Consider the following 26,857-nt stretch of genomic DNA (forward strand, 5'->3'; position numbering starts at 1 on the left):
GCAGAAATAAGTGGGCTAGAGGTGGGGTGGGAGATTTGTGTTTTAACCATATGGAACAGACATCTACACTGTGACAGCAATAATCCAAGAGGGGCCCTAATTTAAACTGACTCCATCTCCCTGCATGAACTAAACTACAGCTGAATGTGGCCTGAGATGTTGCTTCACCTTATTGTTAATTCCTCACAAACAAATTACCAAAAGAACAAGAAGGGAACATAAAAGAGGACAAGACAAGTGTGTGTGTGCGAGAGGTAAATTGGTGTAATGATAATGACAGAAAAAAAGTGTACAAATAAAAAAAAACAGCCTGTAATTAGATCTAAGAAAAAAACAACCCAGTATCTCCCCTGCCTTTGTGCTCACTTTAAATGCTGCACTGTCACTAAATGTGTCCACGCTGGCGAGCTTTGGATATAAAAGATCTAGTTTACAGCCTATCATCCTTAATATGTTGTGAGCTATGATGTCGGGGAAGAAAGGCTTGGAAATCACAGTAAATCACTCTCCGGGAGTGAACATGAAAGGGTCTGACTTTGTGACGGGAACGCGCGCCCAGACGCTCTTTGTTCTTCCTTTCCATTCCTGTAAATGAGCTTGTTACCATTTCATAATAGATCTGCTTTCGAGATGTGCGAGCGGAGATTCTTGCTTCTTTTATATGTGTGCCAAAGCGAGCCCGGCCATTAGCGGCATAAAGCACTAAGAGTCCCGATTACTGATGCCCTCTTTTATAAGCCACTAGCGATTCTCACTATATACATCTACCACGGAGCAGAAAAACACAGCGGCTGGAAAATAGATCTTTTTTTTCCCCGCCAAGCAGCTCCTTTTGAAACAACATAACTACCCTCCAACTCTGTCAGATAATAAAGAATTTGAAGATTTTTGTCCCAGCATTACCCACCCCCCAACACTTTCCCATCTACTAAGATGGCTTCATAAAAGACACCTGGCTGTTAAGAGGCATAGCTGACGCCAGAAAGACCTTATCCCTCGCGGCTTGCCTGGCTAGACACCCCCTGACTTCATTGGATAGACTACGGGAGAGAGAGCCGCCTGCAGGGCCTCTGAAAGAATACTGGAGAAAGAAGTTCGATGAAAACGACTAACTCTTATCAGGGTTTGGCCTGGAGGGATAGAAACAAACTGACTTGCAAAGAAAGGACCTTTTTCACCGTGAATCTGTTTGCTGCCTTTTTCTTTGAACAGAAAAAGTAACAATCATTTAAAATGCAAGCAGCAAAAAAACAAGAGAAGATTTATCTTGGGGTATATTCTTTTTAAATAACAATAACCAAAATACCTGCATTTTTATTCACCTATATTTCTGCATCCTGCTTATATATCTATATAGGCTGAGTATGGAGGACAGATTCTGGCCATGTGTGTCTGCAGCGCTGCCTGCAGCACTGCTATCACGCTGTAATTGGTTTGCACCCTCATAAATAAATAAATGGGAAGTGATTCTCATGTTAGGCAAACAAAACAATCTTGCAGAAGTACTCCCTGTGCAGATGGAATCAGGGGAGAAGTGGAGTGTCAACATTTGCCTGTGCTCTCTGCGTGAACGCTGGAGATTTAATTGGCTACACAAACATAGGGTCATCCTGGCCATCTCTCGACTAAACAGCTGTCGATCTGGGTGAGAAAAAGGTCATTTTTGCACAGGTTCACACTTTCATAAGAAATCATAGTTTGCTGGAAAATAATAACATGTTGATGTGAATGCGAAGAAGTAGAGACATAGAAAATACAGTACATCCATACACATGAACCCCACACGAGAAAGTAAACATCACAAGGGCACACGGTACAAATAGCACAAAGGGTTAAAGGCCACTTCCAGTTATAATCCACCAACCATCAGCACGTCAGATACGTTATGTACAACAGCCAAGAAAGGCATCGTTTTACTGCACTCCACAAACTGCCAATATACAGAATACAGTATATTTAAATATATATATATAAAGGAGGGCAGAGTATAAAGAGATAGAGTTCAGAGAGATCAACCAACGCCACGTCATGCAACGCAGTCACAGTCCCACCACATGACGTCATCCAAAAGAAAATGACACCATGGGTTCAACTTACAGCTGTGGGAACTTGGCCCCATGACAGGTGTGGCTATAGCGGAGCAAGGCCACCTCACACTGTGATTGGCCGTGTCAGGTTGCCAGGTTGGTGGGGGTGCAAAAGAAGGAAAGAAACAGTGGGATTTCCTTTTTTTTTTTTCTTCCTTTAGTCAGAATTCAAAGCACCCTTTCCATATTTGTTCCACACTCTCACTTATTGCGCCTGACAAATCAAATGAGGTTATTACGGTTATTACCATAAAAACTGGAGAGAAAAAGAAAAGGAATGACAAGTAAAACAGAAATAAGACAACAAACAATCAACAAAAGGCTTCTTTATGCCTCAGTGTGGTGGAGGTTTGCAGGTTAAAAGGTTGAATTGATGTTTTTATATTCACAAAGATAACCCTTAAGGCAGAAAATGCATATTTCAGGAACGTGTCCTGTCTACAGTAATTGGATTTGCCTTGCATTGTTTGCTATATGGGTGGCCGTACAGTGCAGCTTTTTTTGCATTAAGTTTATCTTTAAGACACAGAACGCAATTTCCGAGTAGCAGGGCTCCTGAGAGCAGCGGAGGAGAATGCTGTCTGATCGTGTTTTTAATTCAACTTCAAAGTAGGATTGTCGGTATTATAGAGAAGAAGGCCGCCTCTGAAGTTATCAACATATTGAAGTTTTTGACTCAAGGAACACACACAAAGGAAAAACATCATAATTCAAGTTTCATCAAAGTTTTTCATCGTTATATTGTAGCTGAACTTAGAAAATTAAACAGTGACTGTTGCTCTTCTTTCAGTCTTCTGCTCAGGAGCTCAGCCGACTGTCTGCAGCAATATACGGCAATAAATGAAAAGAAGAGTTAGATGCATAATTAGATTCTTCAAATTCCTTAAATACGACTTCTCTATACAAGACTTTCATGATTTTTAAGAATCCATAAACCAGTAGCTGCCCTCAGAAGCCCCGCTTGTGTTCTTTTCTTTAATGTTTCCATGGGATTGCTATTGGTTTTGCTCTATTGGTTTTCCTTAACTCAACAACAAAAGTGGTGTAATAGCAAAAGAAAAACACAGAGATGGATTGAACCAGACCAGAGACGAGGAGGGCACACACACACACACACACACACACACACACACACAAACACACTCGTCCTGATAAAGTGACAGGATGTTATTTTGGAAAATGTCTGTGCTTGGAGACATCCTCAGTACTTCTCAATGACCGTCCTATCATTGGCTGCTGTTGCAGGATATTTTCCATTTGTGCCTCATTGATGTGCTAAATCAGACCCCCCCCTTTCTCAGGGTGTCTGCTTTGAAAGCCTCTCTTCAATTAGCAGGACACAGCTCTATTCAAATGCTAGCACGAAAGGGATAAAGGGAGCATCTATCATTTGTATTGCACACCACCTTCCATTAATGTCATCTTGTGGCTTTTAAAGAGTCAATTCTAAAACAAACAAACAGTATTACCATGCTTTTATTTATGGACGGATATAATCCAGGCTTATGTTATTGTAATGAAAAGTTGCCGAGCCAATTGGGCGAGGAGAGCATGCGTCTATATTATTTTGCTCTGGCAGCTGCACTTTGTAACAGATGGGAGATGATTCTTTGAATCAAGGCTGACACTGTGAAATTAGCCGTTATTGAAGGATGGAGCCACTTTAAGGAAAGCGTCTTTTTATTGTTTTTTATGAAAGCTCTGATATTTTAAGTGCAAAAACCAAGGAACTGTTGGCTATTGAAGATATGTTGTGCTATAAATATATAGACAGCACATGTAGGTATGTGCTCCGGTTTGAGTGCACACTCTGTAAAAACAGCACCAATAAATAGCTATAGATGTTAGCATATATAGTTTTTAACTATTCCACGATGGATCAGCTGAGTTTCAGACGTTTAAACATGAACTTAAATTTGTTGAGTATTATATTAACTCTGTAGATGTAGCTGCCATCTATGAACAATGGCATAGTTAACAATGAACACACCATACATACACACCAACATGAATGTTTGACATTTACAATGCCATGTAATTAGAGTGTTAAAATACTAATTATTAACTAGGACTTTTTGAAAAAATATCTAATTGCGATTATTTTGACTTGTATTGCAATTTCAACATGATTTGTGATGTTAAAGGGATTGATCATTTTTACATCCTTATTGTCTTCTTCATTGAAAAACATATTAAAAGAATTATGGTGTGATTTTTTTCAGAGGATCTGTACCAAACAAAGATATTTGATACTTCTGATGTGTCTGATGGGCCAGAACATCTCAGCAGCTCAATATTTAAATTAAAGTGGTAATTAATTTTTTTTTTTTTTTGGCCTTTGGCTTTATTAGATAGGACAGCTGAAGATAGACAGGAAATGTTTGGAGTAGAGCGGGGGGATGACATGCACCGGCAGATCGGGAGTTGAGCCGGCGATCAGTGCAACGAGGAATATAGCCTCAGTACATGGGGCGCCTGCTCTACCAACTGAGCTAAACAGCACCCCTTAAAGTGGTATATTGACACACCATTAAGAAATATTGCACCTGCTGCAATTTGCATTTTTGCAGTAGATCATGTTACGATTTCGATAAAATTTCGATTAATTGTTCAGCTCTATTATCAACAAAACAAAATTCATAAGCAGTCAAAGGTTTTCTCTGCTTCAAAGTCACAGCACATTTAAAGAGGGTATGTGGGGACATACGGGGCAGTAGGTAACACAGAGGACAAACTCATGTGAAAGCTGTCCACAGAAGAACAACCACGCTTTTCAATGCGAAATCATCCCCATGTTTTGTGTTTGCAATTTGTTAAAATTTGCACACAAAGAATGACAGATAATAGAAATGGACAATGCCTGCTTCGCTTGAGAACACATTTGTGAAGCTGCACTTGAACTAACCAAATGGTGCTTACTGGCATCAGTGCTGTTCTCCATCATTATACAAACCACTGCAGTTTGTAGTGTGAGTGAGTGCTTTTCCATTAAGCATCTTTGTGTTTGTTTATTTTCTGTGAGCACAGACTTTTCTCTCAAACATCCTGCATCCATCCCTCATGCTCAAAGTAAAAATATATAGGCTCTGTATTATATTGTATCCTGTAGATTAATTTTCCTATGAGTCAAAGTTGGACTGAAAGGACCTCTGGATTTTGCTCAGCAGCTAAAAGAAATCTGGGCTATTGAGAGAAATGACTGCTATCTGCTTTTATGAATTTGTAGCTTAACAAATTGCATCGATTCCCAATGCCGCCCTCAGTAGACGGGTGATTATGCTCAGCTGGGTATTGATGATGTCATCAATTTTTACTGGAGTATCCTGCAGGTACAAATTAGATCTCAAACCTCGGAAGAAACAAAAAAAAACATTTGAGAGGAGCGAGGCAACCTGACAGAAACCTCGAGAGGCTGATTCTGTGAGGAGGGCCTGTCCAGTCTGAAATAAAGTGCCCTGACACGTTCACTGCTGGTATGTTAAAAAGAAACACGGTGACCTGGAAAATAACACATTCTTTGTGACATTAAGGCTCATGGGGACAAAGTCAGATAATGACTCCTGAATGAGGGTTTTAACTGCATTCCCTTGTTGACGACATTTATTACTATCAGTGCATTTTGCAATTTTTATTTTGCTGGTATTTTGTGTTTTTTTTTACTGGCTGATAGACGGGAAAGCTGGTGATGTTGATTTTGTTTTTGCCCACCTCCGCCCACACTGATCCCCTCACTGGAAAATAAAAGCCCACACTTTAAAAATGTCTTGTGAGTGATTGAATACAAATATTTGTTTATTTAGTTGCAATTACATAGTATTAAGTAATAATTAACAAACATTAGAAAGATAAAAACGGAAAAAGATTTAAGTTTTAAATGGTATTAAACTCGGCTAAATGCATAATGTTTAAATTGATGCACTCTCACACATTCACAACTACGTTATGGGTGTTACTGTACCTGGGTACGGACAGCAGACGAGTCAGTAAGGTCGGTTGGCATCCTTTGGCCGCTTTAGCTGCACCTTCAGCCTCTTCATGCCTATCTGAAAGCCGTTCATGGCCTGGATGGCGGCTTGAGCGCTGGACGGGTTATCAAAACTCACAAAGCCTGAGAGAAAGAGAGCGATGGGAGCAGAGAAAAATGTGGGGGTGGGGGGGGGGAAGGAATAATACACGAAGGGAGAAGAATGGGAATAGATGAGAGAGAAACAGGAAGAGGAGAAAGGGAGAACAGACGGGAGAGATGAAAGAAAAAAAAGAGAGGAGAAGAAGACCCTTTTTAACTCTCGACAATGACACAACAATAGGTCTTTGTTTTCTCTTTTCAGGAGATTAATTGAAAATCTTTGAATTAAAAAGATTACATAAAACACCACAAAGGCTAATAACACAGATATTAAAAATCAGACAGAGAGGCGCTATTAGAAAGCGGCAGTTTGACTCGAACAGAGAACAAAAAAACATGAAAAGGTGCTGAAAGATTAGAGAGAAAAAGGAGTCTCATGCCGTGTGTGGATTTTTTTCTGTAAATGTTACCTGAGTGTTTGAGCCGTCCTAGAGTGGCAGGGCTGAGCGTGCGCGCGTGTGTGTATCAGAGTAAAGACTAAAGGTCGTGGGGGTCGCAAAGAGATGCTAGCAGCAAGGTGTGTAGGACGGAGGTGCCTGCTGCTCTGAGTTATCACCTGGGTGTCGAGGCGGAATGAGCCCAAAGCTTTCCACACCGGGACTCCTTGCCTGCTCTTATCAGACACCTTCGTGATTGACGGCCCGAATTTTCCGCCTGCCAGCTGATTTGATCACACCGCTATGGGTCCAATTTAATTTGGGGGGAGAGGGCAGGCTTTTGTCAGTGCGGGTGAGATAAGGCTGCTGCTTTTACAAACCCTTTAAACAAACTGAGCAGGGAAGGGCCTGTCAGTTGGCAGTGATCCCCCTCCCAATCCCACAAACACACACACCCACACACACACACACACTGACACACTATCCCTGCCTTTAACGAATCTCCATACCTCACATTTACATCCGCATGCCAAAACGCTGATATGACTCTGGGGTCAGAGTACAGAAGCAGAGGACAAACTCCCGCGCATTGAAATAATCTAAAAGCCTAAAAAGATATGTGCACACCAGCTTCAGCTGTTTCCAGGAGACAAAGTAAGCGGCTGAGGTTTCATATCTTTGATGCAGCACTGAGTGTGCAGAGCTGTGCAGCTGAATACCCCGAACACTACTCGTGTTTGATGTATGGCTCTCACCGCAGCCATCCATATCAGCAAAACGCCTCTTCTCACTGTAATGTTATGCATTTTTAATAAAAACACACACAAAGTTGCAAACATTATAGTGTGACAATGGGGAAAATACAAGTGGAGGACCAGGTTGAGCAGCTGAGAGTGCTGCAGGCATACGTCTCCCAGTTTCACAGAGTTACTTTCTAGTGATGCTGTCTCTAACTCTTGTCTGCTTGAATGCAGGCGTGGCTGTGGTCGAGAGGTAAGGTCCCAATTCAAATACCCTCACTCCCTTTGAAAAACAATGTCTGTTATTCTGCTGCAACTACCAATGAACTCTTTGAACAAGTAAGAGAAGCTCCAGGTGATCCACTAAAGCTGCTGATAGTCAGAAATTCTCATGGGAAGCTCCTGTGCTGAAAATGTTAGTTTTATACATATTTATTTAGATATTTATTGTGATGATTGTTGTACATTTGCAAGGGTTTTGTTTTTTTAAGATACATTTTTATGTCTTTATTGATAGTGTGGACGTGGACAGTGCTAGAAACAGCCTGTTTCTAACAGGGGAAGAGAGAATGGGGGATGACAGGTGGCAAAGGCACGAGGGTGGGAGTTGAGCCCCGGGCCACCGCATGGAGGACTGTAGCCTGTGTACATGGGCCGCCGATGTAACCGCTGAGCTAAACCGGCACCTAAAAGATTTGCTTGTTGTTGAGAAAAAAAAAATTAGCTTAAGGCTAGCCGTGTTAAAGTTCCTGAGCATGGTGAGTGTGTGTACAGTAAATATATGAATATGCAGATGAGCGCAGCTGAAACAAACACGAACAGGCAACTTTTCCCCGACTTAAAAGCAGGAAAAAATAAGAAAGAAAAAATAGCATCCCCTTATTTAGAAGCCCTTTAGGTACATTTCATCTCCTTGTGTGCATTTTCGTATCTAAAGAGCAGCGGGCTTCCTTTTATAGGTGTGTGTCTGTGCGTGCGTGCGTCATTCCTCTCTCAGAAGACCTTTTGAAATTCATTTTCAAGCTAAATCCAGCTAATTCCACTTAACAAGGTAAGCTTTGATCACTTTTAAAAGTCAATATTGAGCGACTAAATGCAGAGGATTAAGACTAATGTCGCATCCATAGAGTCCCTGGTTAAATGAAACACAGGCATATAGCTTCTCGTCTGTGGATGTCTGTGGGGTTAACGTGTGCCTTAAGGATGATTCGGTAACCCAATTAACATTAAAACAGGCTGTGTCAACACCTGTGTCACTCATGCTTTCTTCTAATCTGAGCATTTAAATTAGCTTTAAGGTGAAATATTTATACATCCGTTAGATTTTTCTTCATCTCACTTGTTTAATATGCCATGTCACATATTCATATCCATTTTATCACAGTGCAAATAAACCTATTAAAGCAAACAGGCACCTGTCTGAAGCGACAGTGATGTATCCCTCAAGATATACTCTTAATCCTACTCCAGAAATACATCCTTTATACGAACATGCTTCGAGTGCTCCTCCAGTGACCTTTTCATCTTATTCAAATTTCCCAGCTTCTCTGTAAACACTCCATCTCAGAGAGTGATGTCTGATTATCTCCTTTCACATTCCCAAAATGCAGTTCACCTGTGCTGCAGAGATATCAGGACATGCTTCTGTGGGAACTCGCAAGAATGATTCTGCTGCGGCAAGCAGGTTTGAAGAAGTAGTTCCTTCAAAATGATTGATAACTGGAAATATTTTGACTTTTTTTTTTCTTCAGGTATATTTTTTTCTACGTTTATTTAACTGTATATATCTACTGCATGGCCATGAGGCTACAGTCCCTCATTAAGCACAGCATCAAGACTAAACTCACACATTTTTCAGATGAAGCGTTCCGACTTCTTTGAGGCCTAATAACTTATCCCCCTTAATGCACAGTATCTTGTGCCTAATTTGTTAACGTCTCACAAAAGAGCCCCGGGGCTTCTGCTATAAAAAGGAGGGAGAAATGAGCAAAAAAAAAAAAAAAAAGAAATCCACAAAAGAATCATGGGTTAAATAGCTGTTTTTCAGCCAAGATCTTAATTACTAGCCTAGGAAAATAAGCCGGTGAGACTGATGAGGTCACCGCCCCTTTGTCCTTCCCCCTTGTTGACTGACGGATAGTGATAGCGAGAGGCATATGTTTAGAGAAGGCACACAAAGGAGAGGGGGGAGACGGGATGGACGGAGTGAGACAGACGATAGAAGAGAGGAGGAGAAAGCCTCATAGACGTGCCACGTTGAAGAGAAAGTGAAAGAAAGCCAATGCTGGGAGTCTCTCTCTCTCTCTCTCTCTCTCTCTCCGCCTGACTGTCTCCTGGGTGCTGCTGTCCAACTGAATCAACAGCAAGGCCCACACCAGTCTATTATTATCTCTTTAAGCCCATGGATTCCACCTGCACTGCCTCCACCCTGATGAACTGGTTTGCTGTGTGGGAGGTGAGAGAAGAGAAGGGGAGTGGGTGGAGGGATGCTGCTTGGTTGCCCGGCTGGAGGACTGGGGGGGGGGTTCTGGGAAAATTTTGTTCTCTTGGGTTAGGGAGGCTGGGTTTGGCAGGGAAGGGGGGATTGATACTGATGTATTCGGGATGTTGTGACGGAGAGGGTGATGAATAGATGAGTGGAGCTATGTTGAATGTGATTAAAAACACCCCTTAATGTTATCTAGGGTTTATGTGCATAATAGTTAGCATCTTTCAATCCAAAACTAAAATATTTTTAATAAAATTGATCTTAACTTTACTGATTTTGGTTTGAATGGGGCGAAATTACTCAATAAATAAGTTACATTTATTCATTTCTGCCAACCGATTACAGAAAAAAGTCACTCAGTTGGCACTTTGAGCGTTAGCATTGTCCTTGGGCTAAGTATTGATGGCCGCCAGTGTTGAGTGTGGACGGCGTTTGCCTTCTTCTCAGCTACCGGAGTTCAGTTTGTGTCCTTAATAAACTATTTTGGTGGCAGCTGTTCAGTGTCGGCTGGGGGAGTTGAGCTGTAATAATGCAGCGCTAGCTAGCGCGACCGAGCTATCATTTAGCATTAGCATTCATAGGTTTGAAAGCAAAAGGAGCTTCTCAGCTATAAAGTTGCAAGTGTATGCTAACTGCTAACTATGATAAAGACAGCAAAGCATTTTTCAACTCATTCAGTGACTGAGTGAAATGAATATTTACAGAAGGCAGATGGCTTCTGCTTCGTACTCTGAGTCTGAGTCAGACGGCTAAAACATACTGTTTAGTGTAGCACAATGCTGATTGTCAAATGGGCTCTAGTTGTAAGCGGAGCCAGGAAAAAAAAAAGATTGGATGTGCCCACACAGTCTTGAGAAATAGTTGATATCATATATGCATTTTCAATATTTCAAGCCACATTTCCAGAAGCGTGAAGCCCCTATCACACAACTCTCCCCTCCTTCGATTGCTGAGCTCCATCACCCTGTTACATACAGAATGACTGTGTGAGGTGACCAGGGAGTTTGTCAGCAATCCAAATTTTAATGGATCTGTTTTTTTCTTATCTTTACCAATGATTTTTGACTCACCGAAACATTTGCTCTGATTGGTCGCTCGGTCCACAAAGACTTTGGCAGAGATGACGTTGCCAAAAGGCAGGAACATTTGCATGAGCTCCGCGTCTCCGAACTCCTGGGGCAGGTGATAAATAAACAGGTTGCAACCTTCTGGCCCTGGTGATGAGAGAAAGACAACAGGACGGTTACATGGGAGCGTAAACAGGGGATGCCCAGTGAGAGAGAGAGAGATACTGACTGTAATAACATGGGTGGAAAAAATGACTCAATACAAACAATAAAGAAAATAATACGAGGAACACAGGCGCCATGTAAACACTGTGCCACCTGTGGCACACAAATTTGTTATGTAAACCTAGTTATGGTGGCATGTGTGAAGTAAACACCTTAATCTAGTTTTACAAGTGTTATAAGGTCACATCTTTTTCTGCAGTTTCCATTTGAATCCCTCCAAGAACCCCATTTCGCATAATACCCATATACATAGGTGGCACTTTAGTATTCATATTATGCACTTAAATGTGACTGTTGTCTCAGAAAATATGCAGGCAATAGCTGTGCACATTTAAAGATCCACAGAGAGGCGGAGATGGAGGTAAAAAAGAGAAACAGCCAGAGATAAAAACAGAGACAACAGGAGGACGAAGAAAAAAACACAGAGGTTGATTGAAAGAGAAAGATTAAGTCGGTTATATTGAGAAAGAGAAACTCTGAGAAGCAGAGGAGGAGGAGAGAGGAGGAGGAGGAGGCAGAGCATAAGCCAAGTTTTTGTCCCAATTACTGTGTGACAGTAGGACTGTCTTCCAATCTCTCTCCATCCCTCCACACTCATCCGCCCGGCTGCCACATATTGTACAGGCCAATCAGGATAAAGGAGGGAATGAACTGTAGAGAGACAGAGAGAGGGAAGCATGGACACAGAGAGAGAGAGAGATGTGATGGACTCTGGGACAGTATGCTTGCAGCCGGCTGCCCGGCTAGCATTCTCTCCTGTCTCATTGCTCAGGGTGATAGCATGACGAGATGAGACTGGGGGCTTGTGAGAAGGCTGATAAGAGAGCTGCAGTGGTGGCTGGCTGTAGTGCTGCTATGCCTCGCTGAGATAGAGGACGCACACACACACACACACACACACACACACGCGCACACACAGGTTGACAGAGTGGAGTTTTTTTTTTAACAGTTAAAGGCTGAATCTCATTTCTGTCTGTTTAGGTTTGGGTGTCTTTGAGAATTCCTGCTTTGAAGAGAAGTGGTTTGTTTCAGGGAAAGATGCTTTATAGGCTGGGTTTGCCAAAACATTGCACCTGTTTTTTTTTTGTTTGTCATTGCATTAGGTAAAAGAGCAAACACTCTATAAGATGTATGAGTGTGTGACACTTCTGCTTTAATCCAGTCACAGCAGGGTAACTGACAGTAGTAGTAGAACAGAAGTGCAAAATGTTCTGAAAGTGCACGTTGACAAGTTAATCTGGCTGCATTATTTAACACCAGACGCATGGCTGCATGACTTTTAGGCACCGCTTAGGATAAGAAGTCACTTCCAAATAAGCAGAATTAGCTACTTTTCAAAACGTCTGTTGATCGTTAGGAGGACTTGTACTGCAGAAAAAAGTTCACAAATTGTCTTGTTATGTCTAATTGTATTGTTATGTCTGAAAATGATCTTGAAAATGAAAAATATCTTGGAGTGTGGAGTTAAAAAGAAGTGATCTACCAGACCTGTGGAGCTCACTCCTCATCTCTGCTTGAGGCTACAGGCTCGAGGCTACATTGGCTGCTATTAGCCGAACACAACCCAATCTCCAACCGATGTGTTGGCAGAGTTGCATTGTGAGTAATGTTAGAGCTGAGAAAGAATAATCAGTAAAATAAAAAAGACAATATATTTCAGATTCTGTCACTTTGACTTTGATCTTTCTTTCTTGTAGGACCTAGCCGAGATGATTCTACTTGTGCAATTCAGAGAGTTAAAAGCAGTTCTAAAAGGTGGGTCTTGATCAGGTCAGGTCGGTGCAGTCTCGGATGTGTCGGGGTACAGAGTTCCAGAGGGAGGGGGCAGCTATAAAGCTCTGTCACCCCGGGATCGGTGCTTGGTTCTGAGTGGCGGAGAGAGGAGGTTTGCATCTGCGGTGTAAGTGTGTGTAACTATACAGTGTAGACATGTCGCACTGCCTAAAAGGCTCTGCTGACATGAAATGACATATTTTCAAGTAGTATCATAAAGATGAATCTTGTTAAAATGATATTTTTGGATTTTTGGGGCGTCCTTTGTTGACAAACACACACACACACACACACAGACATGCGCGGACTTGGAGGATGTATTGTGGAAATTGTTAGCTCTCAGAGGGAGGTTGAAGCTGAGGCTCGACTGCTCCTGTGTATTCCGGTTTAGGTGTCTCTTGTTAAATGGCAGCGCTGCAGACTGTGGCAGTGGACTGAGACAGGCTGGGAAAGCAGCCAAAACCCAGAGGAGCCCAGAACTCAGACAGGCCACTGGCTCAACCAAGAATAGCTCTGGGTGTTTGTGTGTGTGTGTGTGTGTGTGTGTGTGCGAAAGAGAGAGAAATAATGGGTGTGTGTGTGTGTGTTAACATGACTTTTATAATTCTTGCTAATGATTAAAATGTTTCAAGTTAGCAGTGAAAGATGGGATGTCCTTAACTGTGTGCTTCTCTGCTGTGTGAAATTCTGCCTGCAAGTTTTTTCCTTCCATACGTTTCTACTCTGTGACCCCGTCTTGCACTCGCGCTACAGAAAAAATGCAAACATAATCTTTTCCTCTAGGCAACGCTCAATTTCAGAGCTCCTATATTGAATATTCATGCCACTCTACGCTGTCTCATACAATCATATAGATGAATAATTGAGACTGACGAATGGCGTCAAAACGGGTGATTTAGCATCACAGTATATCCTATGCTTTATTACATCTGATGCTGTGGCATAGGAAGGAACACTACACCAGGAATGGTAATAAATGATTATGCATGCAGCTAATTAATCTGATGAATATTTATAACCACTTAAACACATTGTAATGGACTGATTAAGCAGTCCAACGCTGCGAGTTTGAATTAGTGCAGTTTTTGAATAATGACAGAGTAACTTTCCATCTCACTGCTAATGTTCTTCTCTTTAAATGGGGAGCCTTTTTCTCACATTTTCCCCAGCCAGCTTTTTCCCTCCCTCGCTAATTCAAAGCAGCACAGCTACATTAGAATGGAACATGGCAATTATCACCTTTTATCTTGGGTGGGCGCGCTCGCTCGCTCTTACCTTCCCTCTGTTGCTGGGGAATGATGGTTGGTTGCTGGGGGAACGCTTGGCTGATTGGCGCATAGGCGGCAGGGTAGGCTGCTGTTGCAAAGGGAGAACCAGAGTGGAATTTTTCACATCTCCATTTTCATATTTGACACAACAAAACTCAAATCATTATTCCATTGTTCGTTTGCGTCCTTTTAGGCATTGCATAAATAAATTGCATTATGACTGGGAGCCGGGGCTCGTTCAGCTGCGGTTCACTACACAAAGAGTACGGCAGAAAGGGGAGTGGAGTGCAGGCACACAAAGAAAGAGAGGGAGACTTACACCGTGTTAATGAGAGCTGATGTCAGGCAGAAAGCAGCGGTTATGATAGGTCTATGTCATCTCTTATGTAGGAGGCTACGCCAGGTTCAGATCCTCAGCTCTCCGTGTACTTTCAGAATTAAGATCCTTTTTTTGTGTGTGTGGGTGTATAATCAAGTCCACTGAAAATCCTTTTACAATCCTAATGTAAAGTAGTCTAATCCGGGAGGAAATTGGCTGGTCGTCCGGTTATCTTTACCTGTCATAGTGTCTACTGATGTGACAAACAGAGCGGGAGAGGGGAGAGGGGAAAGGGACAGATGGAAGAAGTGAGAGAGAAGAGGAGGCAGGAGAGACGGATCACCTGCGTAGTGTTGGACGCCGGCATAAGCCTGTTGGAGAGGGTCGGTCACCGTCGGACTCTGTGCTGCAGAGAGATGAAAACAGAGACGGAGTGCGGGTGGTGACAGAGAGGAAAAATGGAAGAAAAAGATACAGAGAGGAGGGAGAATGGTCAAGACAGACAGAGACGGAGATAAAGAGAGAATGTTAAAGAGCGCGTCAGAAATTGAGAACCATCAGGGGGTAAGATCACACAGAGAGTGGGAGAAATTTGGGTTGTCAACTCTCAGTTCTTCAGAGAGCCTGTTCGCCCCAGATGTTTGCATCAAATATTAACAACATGCCAAACAAACCACTTTGTAGTTCATTACAATTGCAGCTGCCTCTGCATAATGCAGAAACAGGGAGTGGGTGTCTGTCAATGCTTCAGGAATCAGTCCCCGGCAACATTAAGAAGCCGAGGACGAGGCTGAGACACATCAAATTAAGCGTAATGGACTGATGGATGAACTGATGGATTCATCATGATACTGGGGCTGGCTGCTCAGAAATCTGCCAAAGACACTGTTGATTAACCCTCGAGCCTGAAACGCTTCACTTCAGATCAGAAAAAGATGTGACGAGGGTGTGAAGTAAAAAGAAGACTCTTGTCAACTTTTAAAGTCTGCCATGTCAATTTGTCAAACTCATCGTGGCATTTAGATGATGTTCTCTTTCACATCAAAACGCTCGCATAATCAAATATTTATAGATCACCATCAGGACAAGTCGCCAATGTTAACTTTCAGGGTCAGAGATCATATAGCAGTAGATGTTGCACGTGCATCTCAAACCTTCGTCGGCTCACCTGGGTACGGATGAATGCCGTTGGTGTAGATTGGCTCGGAGGTGGGCTGCCCGTTGCTTTGAGGCGGGAGGGCGCTGAATCCGTTGACCCCGATAGGGGCGGCTATGCTGGGCACGGCTGTGGCAGAGATGCCCGGGGGTGTGCTGGTGCCTGCAAATGGATACAGAGTCATTATGGAAACTGCAGGGTTCACGCTTCACAGGCTTCACACTCAAAATAGACGTAGAGAAGAGAAGTGTAATTTTGTACTGAAATTTTCTCACAAGTGTACTACTGTATAACAGGCACATAATGGGCCCTCATGAGCACAAATGTGTACCCTTTGACCTGCCGTGAAGTGTAGTTTGGTCCAAATTGGTGCCAGTTCAGCCTGAACTAATGGTACAGTGACTAAAATCAGTAAAGGTAGCACAGTGATCAAGGTGTAAGGGCGGCGCCGGGGAAAATGGAGCAAAGAATAGAACACTTTCAAGTAGAGTCAGATTTTTAAAATATTTCCTCTTTGTTTGACGGTATATTTTTGTCACTTGGGTACTTTACTGTAATTTTCAAGGTAAAAAAAGTAGTTGTTCAACATTAACTATCAGGGAGAGGTTCCACATGTGCAGGATATTGGATGCAGGGGCCTGTGCCTCTTCTTTGAACTGCTTTTCCCTCCTTGTCCGGATATTCAAAGTCTGTCACCTTGTCAGTGCCCTTTTGTGCCGATGGCTTTTTATTATTTGACTAATCCAGGTGAAGGACATTTAAGTCATGTAGGATTATGTCTGATAGGCATTACTTGGTATATGTAGGACTTGTGGATTACAAATGCCAGGTACAGCGTCAAGCCACTTTATTTAATACATTTGCAATGACCCTGCCTTCAGGCCGCCTGCCTACTTAGTGTCGAGCCATCAAAGCTCCTCGCGACAACGGCCAAAAAGATAGTTCAGACCGGGGTCCCGGATTATCTCACACAAATCTTTGCTCTTATATTGTATAAGCCAAGGACTCTGCATCCAAAGTCATCGGATTGGCCGTCGTCCCAGAAAACACACACTGTCACAGAGACACAGAGGGAGAGAGCAACAGACAGACAGAGCGAGAGAGAGATAATGAGAGCGAGGAGGAGAGAGAGAGAGTATAATGTGGCTGCCAATGAGTGTCAAGGAATGCTGTACATCTTCTCCCGTCATGTCTCACTCAATATACGGCTCCGCTTGTGCTAATTCAACACTGGCACTGTCTGCTTTTCTGAAACTGAGGCCCACTTCTTAAAAAATGTAACAAGGGCAAAAGCAGCGAGGCCTTGAATGAATTCATTACTACTGCTTCTATAATTCCTGCTAATGATGAAAATGTTCCAGGGCAGCAGTGAGGAATGGTCAGAGCAGCCCTGCGTGTGTTTGTCTGCTCCCGCACCAGTTCGTGTGTTTGTGTGTTCGTGCTTATCAGTGTGTACCTGAGGATGGTGTCATGGGAGTAGCCACCAGGCCGTTGACATTGAAAGCTGCCATTTGCTGCATTTGCGCGGCAGCGATGGCCGCCATGGGGTTCAGGTAGGACCCTTGTGTTGCTGCCATCAGGGCTGCTTGCTGTTGCATCATCTGCTGTTGGATTAAAGAGCAGTGGGGAGAGAGAGGCGAGTGGCGGGAGAGGGATGGAGGGAAGGACAGAAAAGGAAAAGGAGGGTGAAATAGCCGCAGGACCAGAGCCTGTTTACTCTCACATCTCTGTTTGCTTGGCCCAGGCCTTGTTCTTCAACAGAGTGGTCTGTGTTGCCCTGCAGCGTTGCTTCCCAGCGACTGTAACCCGGCTCTGGCCTCGTGCTCATTATACTGACACGATATGAAGGCTATGCAGTAAGCTGCACACTATGTATATCTATAAGTAGTGAGTGCATATGTTTGAGAGGAAAAAAAAGGGAGATGTGATGGCAGAGTTAGTGGAGAGAGTGTGCATGAGTGGGCGATTCTCACCTGTCAGGAAGAGTTGTTAGCTACTGTGTGAGTGCAAAATCTCACAGACTTCTAACCAGGCTGTTACTTTCATGCGTGAATATAAAACGGGGGGTTGGCTGAGCTTGCAGGGGAAGGGGGTAGGGGGTGAGCTGGAGTGGGTTTCTGGTAATTAAATGCACCAGTGTTTAAGTGTAAAGGCATATGTGTGAGTACATGAAATGTTAAAGAGGCAAGGCTCAGATGGCAGTTTAAATTCACAGACCAAGTCAGGAAATACGGGGAGTGCAGAGTGAACGTAAAATGGATGCTTGCAACTCTATGAAAGTAAAGCTGTAACGCTGGGCATACACGATAAGCAGGATAAAAAGACACACTATAAAAACAGAGCCGTATTGCAAACTTGGACTCTTAACAGCCATTTAAAGGTGTGAATCACTTAAGGAGTTCTTCGCCGGGAGTGTCACATGCCTAGTGGGAAAGATTGTGAGTTCAAACCTCAAATCATGACAGTTTTTTGTTTTCTTTTTTAAAGCTCACCGTCTCCTCCCCCGCCGGGCTGAGACTTACAGCATGTGAGTAGGCGCCATAGGCCCCAAACTGGATGGTCATGGGACTGAAGATGCCGAGCTGGCCCGCCATCTGGTGCATCCTGCGCAGGGTCCTCTCCTTATCCGTGTCTGCAAACTTGACCACCAGACTGGACGAGGCACCCTGGAGTGACACATGCAAGGTTAGTGGAATATGCTGCTAAACTTCCAAACTTATACAAACTTTTTGTAGACGGGTCCAGTTATTCAACTTTCTGATGTTTTTTTCTTCATGAAAAAGTTGAATGCACACTTTGCAGTATATTATCACTGCTTTACTTGGATGCCTGGAGATGAACAAATACAAATAAACACTTCCACAAACTTCCACAAACTAATAATAGGCCTACCAACTTTTGCAACTAGCATGGTTACTTTCAGAAGTGTTTTGCTGATTGCACCTGCCACTTCAGCTGGCCAACCAGCTAATGAGCTGCTGTTTGATAGCCAAAACTGTCTGTGAAAAGATCCTTAGACTGAATGAATCGTTTTTCACTGGGAAGGAGGAAAACAAGACAAAAATATTCTGCAATACAGCCGAAAAGCTCACATAAAATACTGTTCCCACTAAGACCATTGTCACTGACTGACATTGTATCACATGCCTCAGAATAGTCTTGATCTTAGCATGTGTTGCTTCCTTTAGAAATACTACATGCATTTCATCTGCATCGTTTTCTGTGTTGTTGAAAATAGCTTTCTCATAATGTGTGTGTTTCCGTTTGGAAATGACCTCAAACAGCATGTTGACTCCATAATAAAAAAGACAAGCTGTGTGATTCTTTACATCACCACAAAGGAGGGAGTCCTGAGCGAGTGATTCATTTCTGTCATCTGATGTCTGCACTACATCCAGCCTCGGAGACGTACTATATCTAAGCACAGGAAGTGAGTGGAAGTGAATGTGAACCTCCCATGCCTGCGGTCATTTAGCTGTCACTGTTAACTGGAAGGAAATAGTGAGTGATATTTGCTTTGGTGAACTTTCAAACTCCACTGTATACACTGGAAGTGAACTGTGATCCTAACCAGATCCCACAGGAGTCCCAGTCCCCCACTGGTGAAGCTCCACTGAATACAGTCCTGGGTAATTAGGTCTGACAAAAGCCTTCGGCATGTGGAGGGCGAAGTATTGACTAATGGCTCTGCCTTATGGCAGATATAGTTCCGTATTGATGTCCGTGCTCCTGAGTTTGCATCCAATTAAATCATTTGAGAGACAGAGACCAGAGTCAGTTCCTCTTGTGACATCCATGCAAGGAGAGACGGAGGGAGAGCGTCTGCCAGTGAGTGAAAGACAGAGAGAGAGATACAGAAAGAGAGAGAGAGAGAGGGTGGATGAGGAGACTGCCAGGCAGAGAAGGCAGCCACAGATACTGTCAAGAGGACCAGGCTCCTATTTAATTACAGGCAGTGCATGCTGGGAAAGAGCAAGGAGCACCACCAGGACAGAAGGACACAGGCAGCCAGGGGGCAGTCAGGATATGATTAGTAAGATCATAAAAGCAAAGACATGCGGAGAAAAGGACTCCATAATCACAACTTGGATTCATCTTTCACAAAATGTCTCATCCTGACAGGGTCAGGACAAATTCAGCCTTTGATTTAGATTTCCATTTTTTCCGTGGCTGTTGAAGTCTAAAATGTGAGTGATTTGCAGGGGGACTCAGCGACATAAAAAGATGACCAGTGTGAGCGATGCCCCATACACCTGTTTTTTCTGTGATTCTCTGTGTGAGAAATTGAAATTGACAAAGCTAGACGGAGCAGCTCCACAGGTCCAGGTTTAAGCTTGAGTGCTACCTACAGGCGACACATTACTAAAGCAGAGCTATCCAAACAGAAAATCAGAGAAACAAACAAACGTATGCCCCGTGAAGCTGAATAATGCAGCCGAGTGTGTATTCAGCAGATGAACAAACACAGTCTCCGTCTTACTGTTGTGCAGCCTTACTACATGCTATTTAATAGTAATTCAAACAAAAAGTGTGTCCTAGTTTTGTAGGCACTTCATGAAATTTTAAACAGGGACAGCTAAGCGATAGTGTCACTGAGAGGGCAGTTTGCCGGGGTGGTCTCGTGCTTTGCGGTTTGGGTAGTCATAGCTGCTGCAACACATCTTACGTAACATGAAGTCATGTATTTATTCTGCTGAAATGACTTTTTTTTTTTTTCATTAACCTACTTTCAGTCAGCAATTTTAAGCCTTATACTTTATCAGCTGCTGTTTATTTTTCCCTTTCTTTATAAAAAACAGTAAAATGATCTTCTACATGCAAAAGATAAACAAGTCCTCATTCAGTGGCTTTGCAAGTAAGCAGCGACTCACCGGTGTGAAAAGTGTCTCACAAACATTCTATTAACACTACCAGGAGAATGTGTTGGCTGTAGATAACTGCGAGAACCGGCTGGGGAATGGAGAAAAAGCATCAGCATGGACCCCAGGGACAGTGCGTCTCAGATGGGATCCTATCAGAGCCAGCCAGCACCCCACCTCAGGCCAGAGGAGACCCATCTGGTGTTTCTCCCTCGATGCCATTTCAATTAGTTAAATCAATACTCCGACGTGGCGGCGTTAACGGCACAATTTCTCCCTTTCTAATTTCATTTCATCCCACCTCCTGACCTTTCTCAGTTCTTCCTCAACTTTGTGGGCCAGCTGAAGGGACGGGGCTGTTGGATTTAATGAGGCTGGCACTGAGCAAACATCCTCCTCCAGCGTTGTTGCTCAAGCCTGCCTGCAGCACGGGCGCCTGGCATTTAGATCACATTCATTTTCTCTGCATTGTGTGTCTGTGTATTCTTACATTCATTTAATACCTCATGAAGAATGCATTGGGGACTGTGAAAGCCTGAGGCTGCCTGTACTCACTGCACCATGACTCAAGAGTCTGGCCTGGTCTGGCTTCTCCCAGCAGAGCGCTCTGCTGCAGACGACAGCACGGGAGGAGACCCAGTCTGCAGTGTCTACGCTGAGAAGACTTGGCATTCGGGCTAAAGCAATACAACATTCTCTGCAGGTGTTGTCAGATCTGTCACTCATGTTAAAGCCAAGCAGTTCTGACTTTTACAGCCTAAAAGCCCCCTCTGAAATCAAAAATAGAACTTTCTTTTATCCTCACCCCGGAACAGGAGAATTTTTTATATCCTCACATCTACGCGGTTGTATTTCCTCTAGATCTCCAATCAGAAAAGGCAGATTTCCAAGAGTGATCCACCGCAGGATCAAAAGTTTCTCTCAATATAGGAAAGAGTAATATGTGGACAGGTAATGAAGGAACAGGTGGCAGCAGACAATAGGCTCTGGATGCAAAGCAGCCACTCCTCAGCGGCAGCAGAAAATCACAAGCTGACAAACAAACAGAATAATAACCTCTGCCGGCACGACTCCCGTACCTGCAGCGAAAATGAATTCACTGAATTTGATAAGGGCCAACAGGGAGCCTTCACTTTTGACAGGTACAACTAAGGAATTTGTCACGGGTTCAAAAACTAATCTAATTTCTTGAACAACGCACTTGACTTGTGAAAATCTCCCATATTGGATTTTGTATGGGCCACCAAATGTGTAGATGGAAAATACACAACAGTAATTGAGGGATTAGAACTCAACTACGGCAGTGAAATGGAATTACGCTTTTATCTGCGCATTACTGTGATACAAAGACACTGGTGTTAAGTGTGTAACAACAGGTAAACACACACTCATCTTCCAGCCTCCACAGAGGCTTACAGCAATGTAATATAGCGACACACTCATTGAAGGGAAGGCTGTCATTTCTGAAGCATGTTAATGATTTTCTCTCAAACAGCGGCTTCTAAATGACGAACCAAACTTCCAAAGTTGTCTCAGGTTTCTGGAGACTCTAAAAGTGTTAATCGAGAATGTGTAAGAAATTAATTGAATACACCATAACAAGTTTGTTGGTAATTGGATGAGCCCCCTGTGGGCTCTGTATTCAACTCTGTGAACCTTGCTACATCTCTGCTAGCCTCATGGGAGGACTGTCTCTCATTAGCTCTGGATGATGCTGTCTTGGTCTGGCCTCGCTGTCCACCACATACTGCTGCAGCTGCATCAAGCCGAACGACACAGAATCGGATAACTGTCATTCAGTATGGCGTCTTCGCATGGTGTGTACAGCATTTTGTAAATAACACGCTCCGCAACAATATGTGAGGATCGCAAAAACTCCATGTCAGCGTCAAGCGTGCCGAGATTCTACAGCAGCTTCATGTGGCGTTTGATGAATCGTGTGCTGCAATGACACTGCTCTCTGCCTTGGTCTTATCTCTCATTAATCCAGAACTATAGCATGACACACATGCACTGTCTTGTTTCTGCCAACATCAGCGAGCTCCGCAGACCCTGTCAGCCATGCTGTGACACCGAACATGACAATGTCTGCAATTTGCTGGGTGTTGTCTGCCTGCCCCCGGCTCTGCCATTTGAAGTTCTGCCACCTGTGCCTCTGCAGCCTTACTGTAGTTCAACAGCTGAACCAGTGAGAGAGCCTGTTCTGCTGCCCAATCGCCTTTTAAGTTAATTTTGGAAGCACCTGCAATCTGCAATAAACATCAATTAAAGCTATGACCCGATCTATCAGCGCATGCCCTTCGGTGGCATCCCTTGCCCTTAAGCTTCATTAAAGCCTTTCATTTTGGGCCAGCGTATTTTGGTGCAGGTATTATTTATGGCATGTGTGCGTGTGCCAGGTAACACAGATGCTGTGGAGAGAACATTAAGAGGGAGAGAGAGACAGGGAGAGAGTGAGAGACAACTCTTTGTTCAAGGTTCATCCAGACCTCACAGCTGGCAGCAGGCAGTGAGCTGAGCAGCCCACTCTCTGAATCCTGCCTCCTGTTAGTCTGTTGTTGACGACATGTGGCACTGATATTATCCAAATTAACTGCATCCCCCATCGGTACCCAAGCCTTAGTTGGGTACTAATGGCCACCTTGCCTATTAATCTGAGTGGAAGTTGGATTTGGGGAGAGGAGGATAACAGGTGCAGGGATGGAGGGAGAGAGATATGGATAATATAGATTATTAATGAACTTTTGGATGGCTCTTGATCCGCCCCAGGTCTGTTTGGGGCTCCATATGTTGCCTTGGACCGTTTATCTGCAGCAGACCTCAGGTGGCCCAGAGGCCAGACCTCGTAAAACTGTGTCTGTGCTAAACAAACATATAGGAAGTGCGCAAAAGTTGTCCACATGAGCCAAATGTTGATCGTACAGGAAATAAAAAACAGCCCCAGATGAGTCCAATTATGTAAATGTTGTGGACGTAAACATATTCTGTTGATTGAGTCAACAAGATAGTTTGAGTAGAAGGTAAATATCTTGATTATAATCAAATTTCAATAAGAGGCCTGTCATAATTGTGCACCATCAGTGCGCAACATGATTATTCTCCGGCTCGTGGCCCACTGCTTATTATATTTCGACCCTTGTGGTTTACATGCCAAAAAGTTTGGTCTCCGCCGAGCACAACAACCACACACAAAGTTTAACCGACACCACCGCTCATTTCGCTCCCTCGCTACTTCAATGTAATGCAAAATGAGGCGGCATCAAAAAGATGTGTAAATTACATCTGGCTTCCAGGACACTATCTGGCTGCCAGGAAGCGTCCGTAAATATTTATTGCGGAACATCAGTGAAGTGTGTGAAGGTGCGGACGTCTGCCAGGAAGAGTGTGTGCTCGTGTGTGTGTGTGTGTGTGTGTGTCCAGCTGTGCAGGACTCAACACACACCCAAAACTGGCAGGGAGATGCTTCGTAATTTATCATTTCTTATACTTAAACCTTTTTGGTGGCCTTGTTGAAGCCCGACAGCAGCATATCAAATTCAGTATTAACTGTCACTTGACAAGAGTTGAAAGTTTGGTGGCCTCAGTCTTAAGTTTAACAGATCACCAACTTCATACTGTTAGTCAACTGGACCAACACATCTACTCTCCTTACTTCCTCTTATACTTAAAGATAAGCCATAAAATTGTGCCACAGTCCACACTGACCAAACTGATTCTTGCACCTCTCTCTTGCATTGCACGTTCGCTCTTGTTCTCTAGATACATTAAAACATCCTGTGTGATTCTGTGTAATGGTCATTATGCGTCACACAAAAGCCTCAATAAAACACCTATATTTGTCTTTTATCTCTGTAAATGTAAGTTTTTATGTAGTCTGATTTATGACTATATTCATATAATACTAAACAACATTCCACAACATCAACATAAACTTAAACTATCTGTTAAAGAATAAATATGAAGAGTTAGCGGAAGGCTAATAAACTACAAGGTCCAAGAATATCATGAAGGACGTAGTGCTGAAATATCAGGAGGGAGTTAAGGAAGCAAAAGCAGCTTATGAATCTGACCTCATTTTGAAGATCCATCTTAACGGTAGGGTGCTTTTCAATATTATTGACTAACTCGTTAACCTCCCTTCTAGTCGCTGTAATGAAGCCTCCCCTGATAAGTGTTTTCAAGTGCTTTAAATGTTTAATATTCTTCACACAAAAATAGTCCCCTGACAGGGGCCAAACTGTCACTGTTCATTTGGCGGTGACTTGTGTTTTCAGTGTTTTTCAGTCATTTTCCCCTTGTTGTTGGACGAGACTGTTAATTATGATTAGTTAAACCCAGTGTTTTATGTGTTATGTTAACTCTGGACACTGGTGTGATTTAGTTATCAAACATGCAGCTGTCTCAGAAGAAGATAAGTGAGTCCATGCCTTCATTCACATGCAGGATTTAATTTGAACCTATCTAAAACAAACAAAGAAGTTTCACCGTTATGCTGATGACACACATTTATATCTTGGTGTATGGAGCTCCTACAATACCAATTTAGCAGCTCTAATAAATTTGCCTAAACAGCATATAAAGTATCAAAAGTTAATTACATATTGAAATCCTTTTTTGGTACAATATCACTTAAATCACTTCTCTATGACACTAATGTTACACTAACGTCAGTTTTCAGGAACAGGTTAAGAAAGCCGATCAAACTATTAACCTTTGACGGAGGACTATTTTACCTTTGCAATAAGAAATGTTAATACAAAAGTAATCACAAAACAGTCATCTATGCTTTAGTTTGTTTATCTGCTTTTGTATCTGTTATTTTACATTTACTTATTTATCCTAAAATTGATCTGTGTAGACCAACACACAACTCAAATGTCACTGAACATTGAATTTGCCGTCCAATAGGACGCTCTGCTCGTTCTGCACATCTAAATGGGACAAATATCAGCTAATATTTTAGTTATAACAAACAGAAACAGAAGGCTCTCTGTGAGCTTGTTTTGGCGTCTATTTATACGATGAGAAGAATTCTTACTCCAGGTTTCAAGTAATTATTTAATTGAAATTCATTCAGTGCTGTTAATAATCATTGTAGGCTACAGTAACAATAGAAATCAACCTCAGAACAAACTCACACCTGCAGCAACATATTAAACTATGCTCTTTAATTCCCCCCCGCCCTTCCTTCCATGTCTTCATCTTCATCTTTATAAGTGAAAACCTATTATTATATACAGTACAATGTCTCCTGAGGACAAATTCAAGGATTCATGTGCAGTGCAGAGTAATCATATCTTTTTAGGACTGTGAATGTAAACACTCTGTATCTGTCTGCTTTAAAGGTAATCTGAATAGCAGAGGGGAATGGATATCGAGTGAAAGACAGATACGGAGCGTGCAGCTGGAAGGTGGCAGATGCTGACTGCAGGAATCTTTTGTGCGCGATAACAGACAGCGAGAACGTTTGTGGGAGTGTGGACTGTCGATGTGCTTTGAAGAGTCCCTACGGTGACTGCATATACATACCTGTGTGTTATAAATGTATGTATTACACAGATAAAGAAATGGGTACATCAATGGATAATAGGTCTTTTCGTGTGTGTATGTTTTTGTCTCAAATGTAGATTTTTTCCAAACATCTAACAGAGACAAAGACGTTCAGTATTAGATTTAAAAAGAGGCATTCACCTTCCAGTTGCTGACACATGTGGAGTAGAAAACTTTAAAGGAAAGACTTGGTCAGTGTCTGTGTTTTTGCAGAACACACACAACAATCTTTGTTATAAACTTTATCCCAGTCTACCTTGAGGCAAAACAGCAGGCAGAAATAGACAGCCAACTGATTGCACATTCCTTTTCTTAAACCGTCCACACTGAGGGTATAAACAACTGTTTGTAACTGCGTTTAAATATGCCTGAGCGTACGTTTAATTGCATGTTGTGAGTGTGTTACTTACAGGCATAGTCTGTCCACCATGTAAGCTGTTGATGGCGGCCTGCGCTTCTGCGTGGCTGGAGAACTTGACAAAGGCGCAGCCTGCACACACAGAAAACAAGAGAAATAAGAGGGAGGGGCACAACATCAGCGAGGTGGCAATGAAGAAGAAGCAAAAACACAATTTTTACCATTGTTTTCATGTTATCTGCTTTGTAAATATATTCCGCCATGTGTGTGTTCGGCGCGTAACTCTGAATAAATCAGTCTAATTGTAGTGAAGGCATTAGCTGCGTGGAACATCCTGTCCCTCGCCCATTTCTAATTCCACCCCCCTCCACTTTGGAGCATGCAGCCAAGGCATTTACTACCCTGACTTGTTTGTGATTATTAATCTGTTTAATATTTACACATTGTGATTTGTGTGCAGTCAC

At 42.9% G+C, this 26,857-nt stretch overlaps 1 protein-coding gene across 13 annotated transcripts in view; it reads right to left on the reverse strand.

Moving 5' to 3' along the window:
• celf6 (CUGBP Elav-like family member 6) overlaps nucleotides 1-26,857 on the reverse strand; it is a 142,996-nt gene that overhangs the window by 7,694 nt on the left and 108,445 nt on the right. For 3 of the 13 annotated variants that reach the window (XM_069681462.1, XM_069681245.1, XM_069682041.1), the window contains 8 exons: nucleotides 26,446-26,525; nucleotides 18,119-18,292; nucleotides 17,083-17,230; nucleotides 15,639-15,788; nucleotides 14,814-14,876; nucleotides 14,123-14,239; nucleotides 10,889-11,032; nucleotides 6,046-6,195 (listed from right to left, as the gene is read on the reverse strand). In XM_069681462.1, the coding sequence (XP_069537563.1) occupies nucleotides 6,068-6,195; nucleotides 10,889-11,032; nucleotides 14,123-14,239; nucleotides 14,814-14,876; nucleotides 15,639-15,788; nucleotides 17,083-17,230; nucleotides 18,119-18,292; nucleotides 26,446-26,525 (1,004 nt within the window). In that variant the 3' untranslated portion in view covers nucleotides 6,046-6,067. Of the gene's footprint in view, nucleotides 1-2,096; nucleotides 2,157-6,045; nucleotides 6,196-10,888; nucleotides 11,033-14,122; nucleotides 14,240-14,813; nucleotides 14,877-15,638; nucleotides 15,789-17,082; nucleotides 17,231-18,118; nucleotides 18,293-26,445; nucleotides 26,526-26,857 lie in introns of those variants that run through there. The other 10 variants (XM_069681683.1, XM_069681610.1, XM_069681970.1 and 7 more) reach the window with 7 other exon arrangements.

This window comes from Semicossyphus pulcher, unplaced genomic scaffold (genome assembly GCF_022749685.1).
Source record: "Semicossyphus pulcher isolate SPU_LCO1_2020_fin unplaced genomic scaffold, fSemPul1.0.p SCAF_1, whole genome shotgun sequence".
Lineage (NCBI taxonomy): Eukaryota > Metazoa > Chordata > Actinopteri > Labriformes > Labridae > Semicossyphus > Semicossyphus pulcher.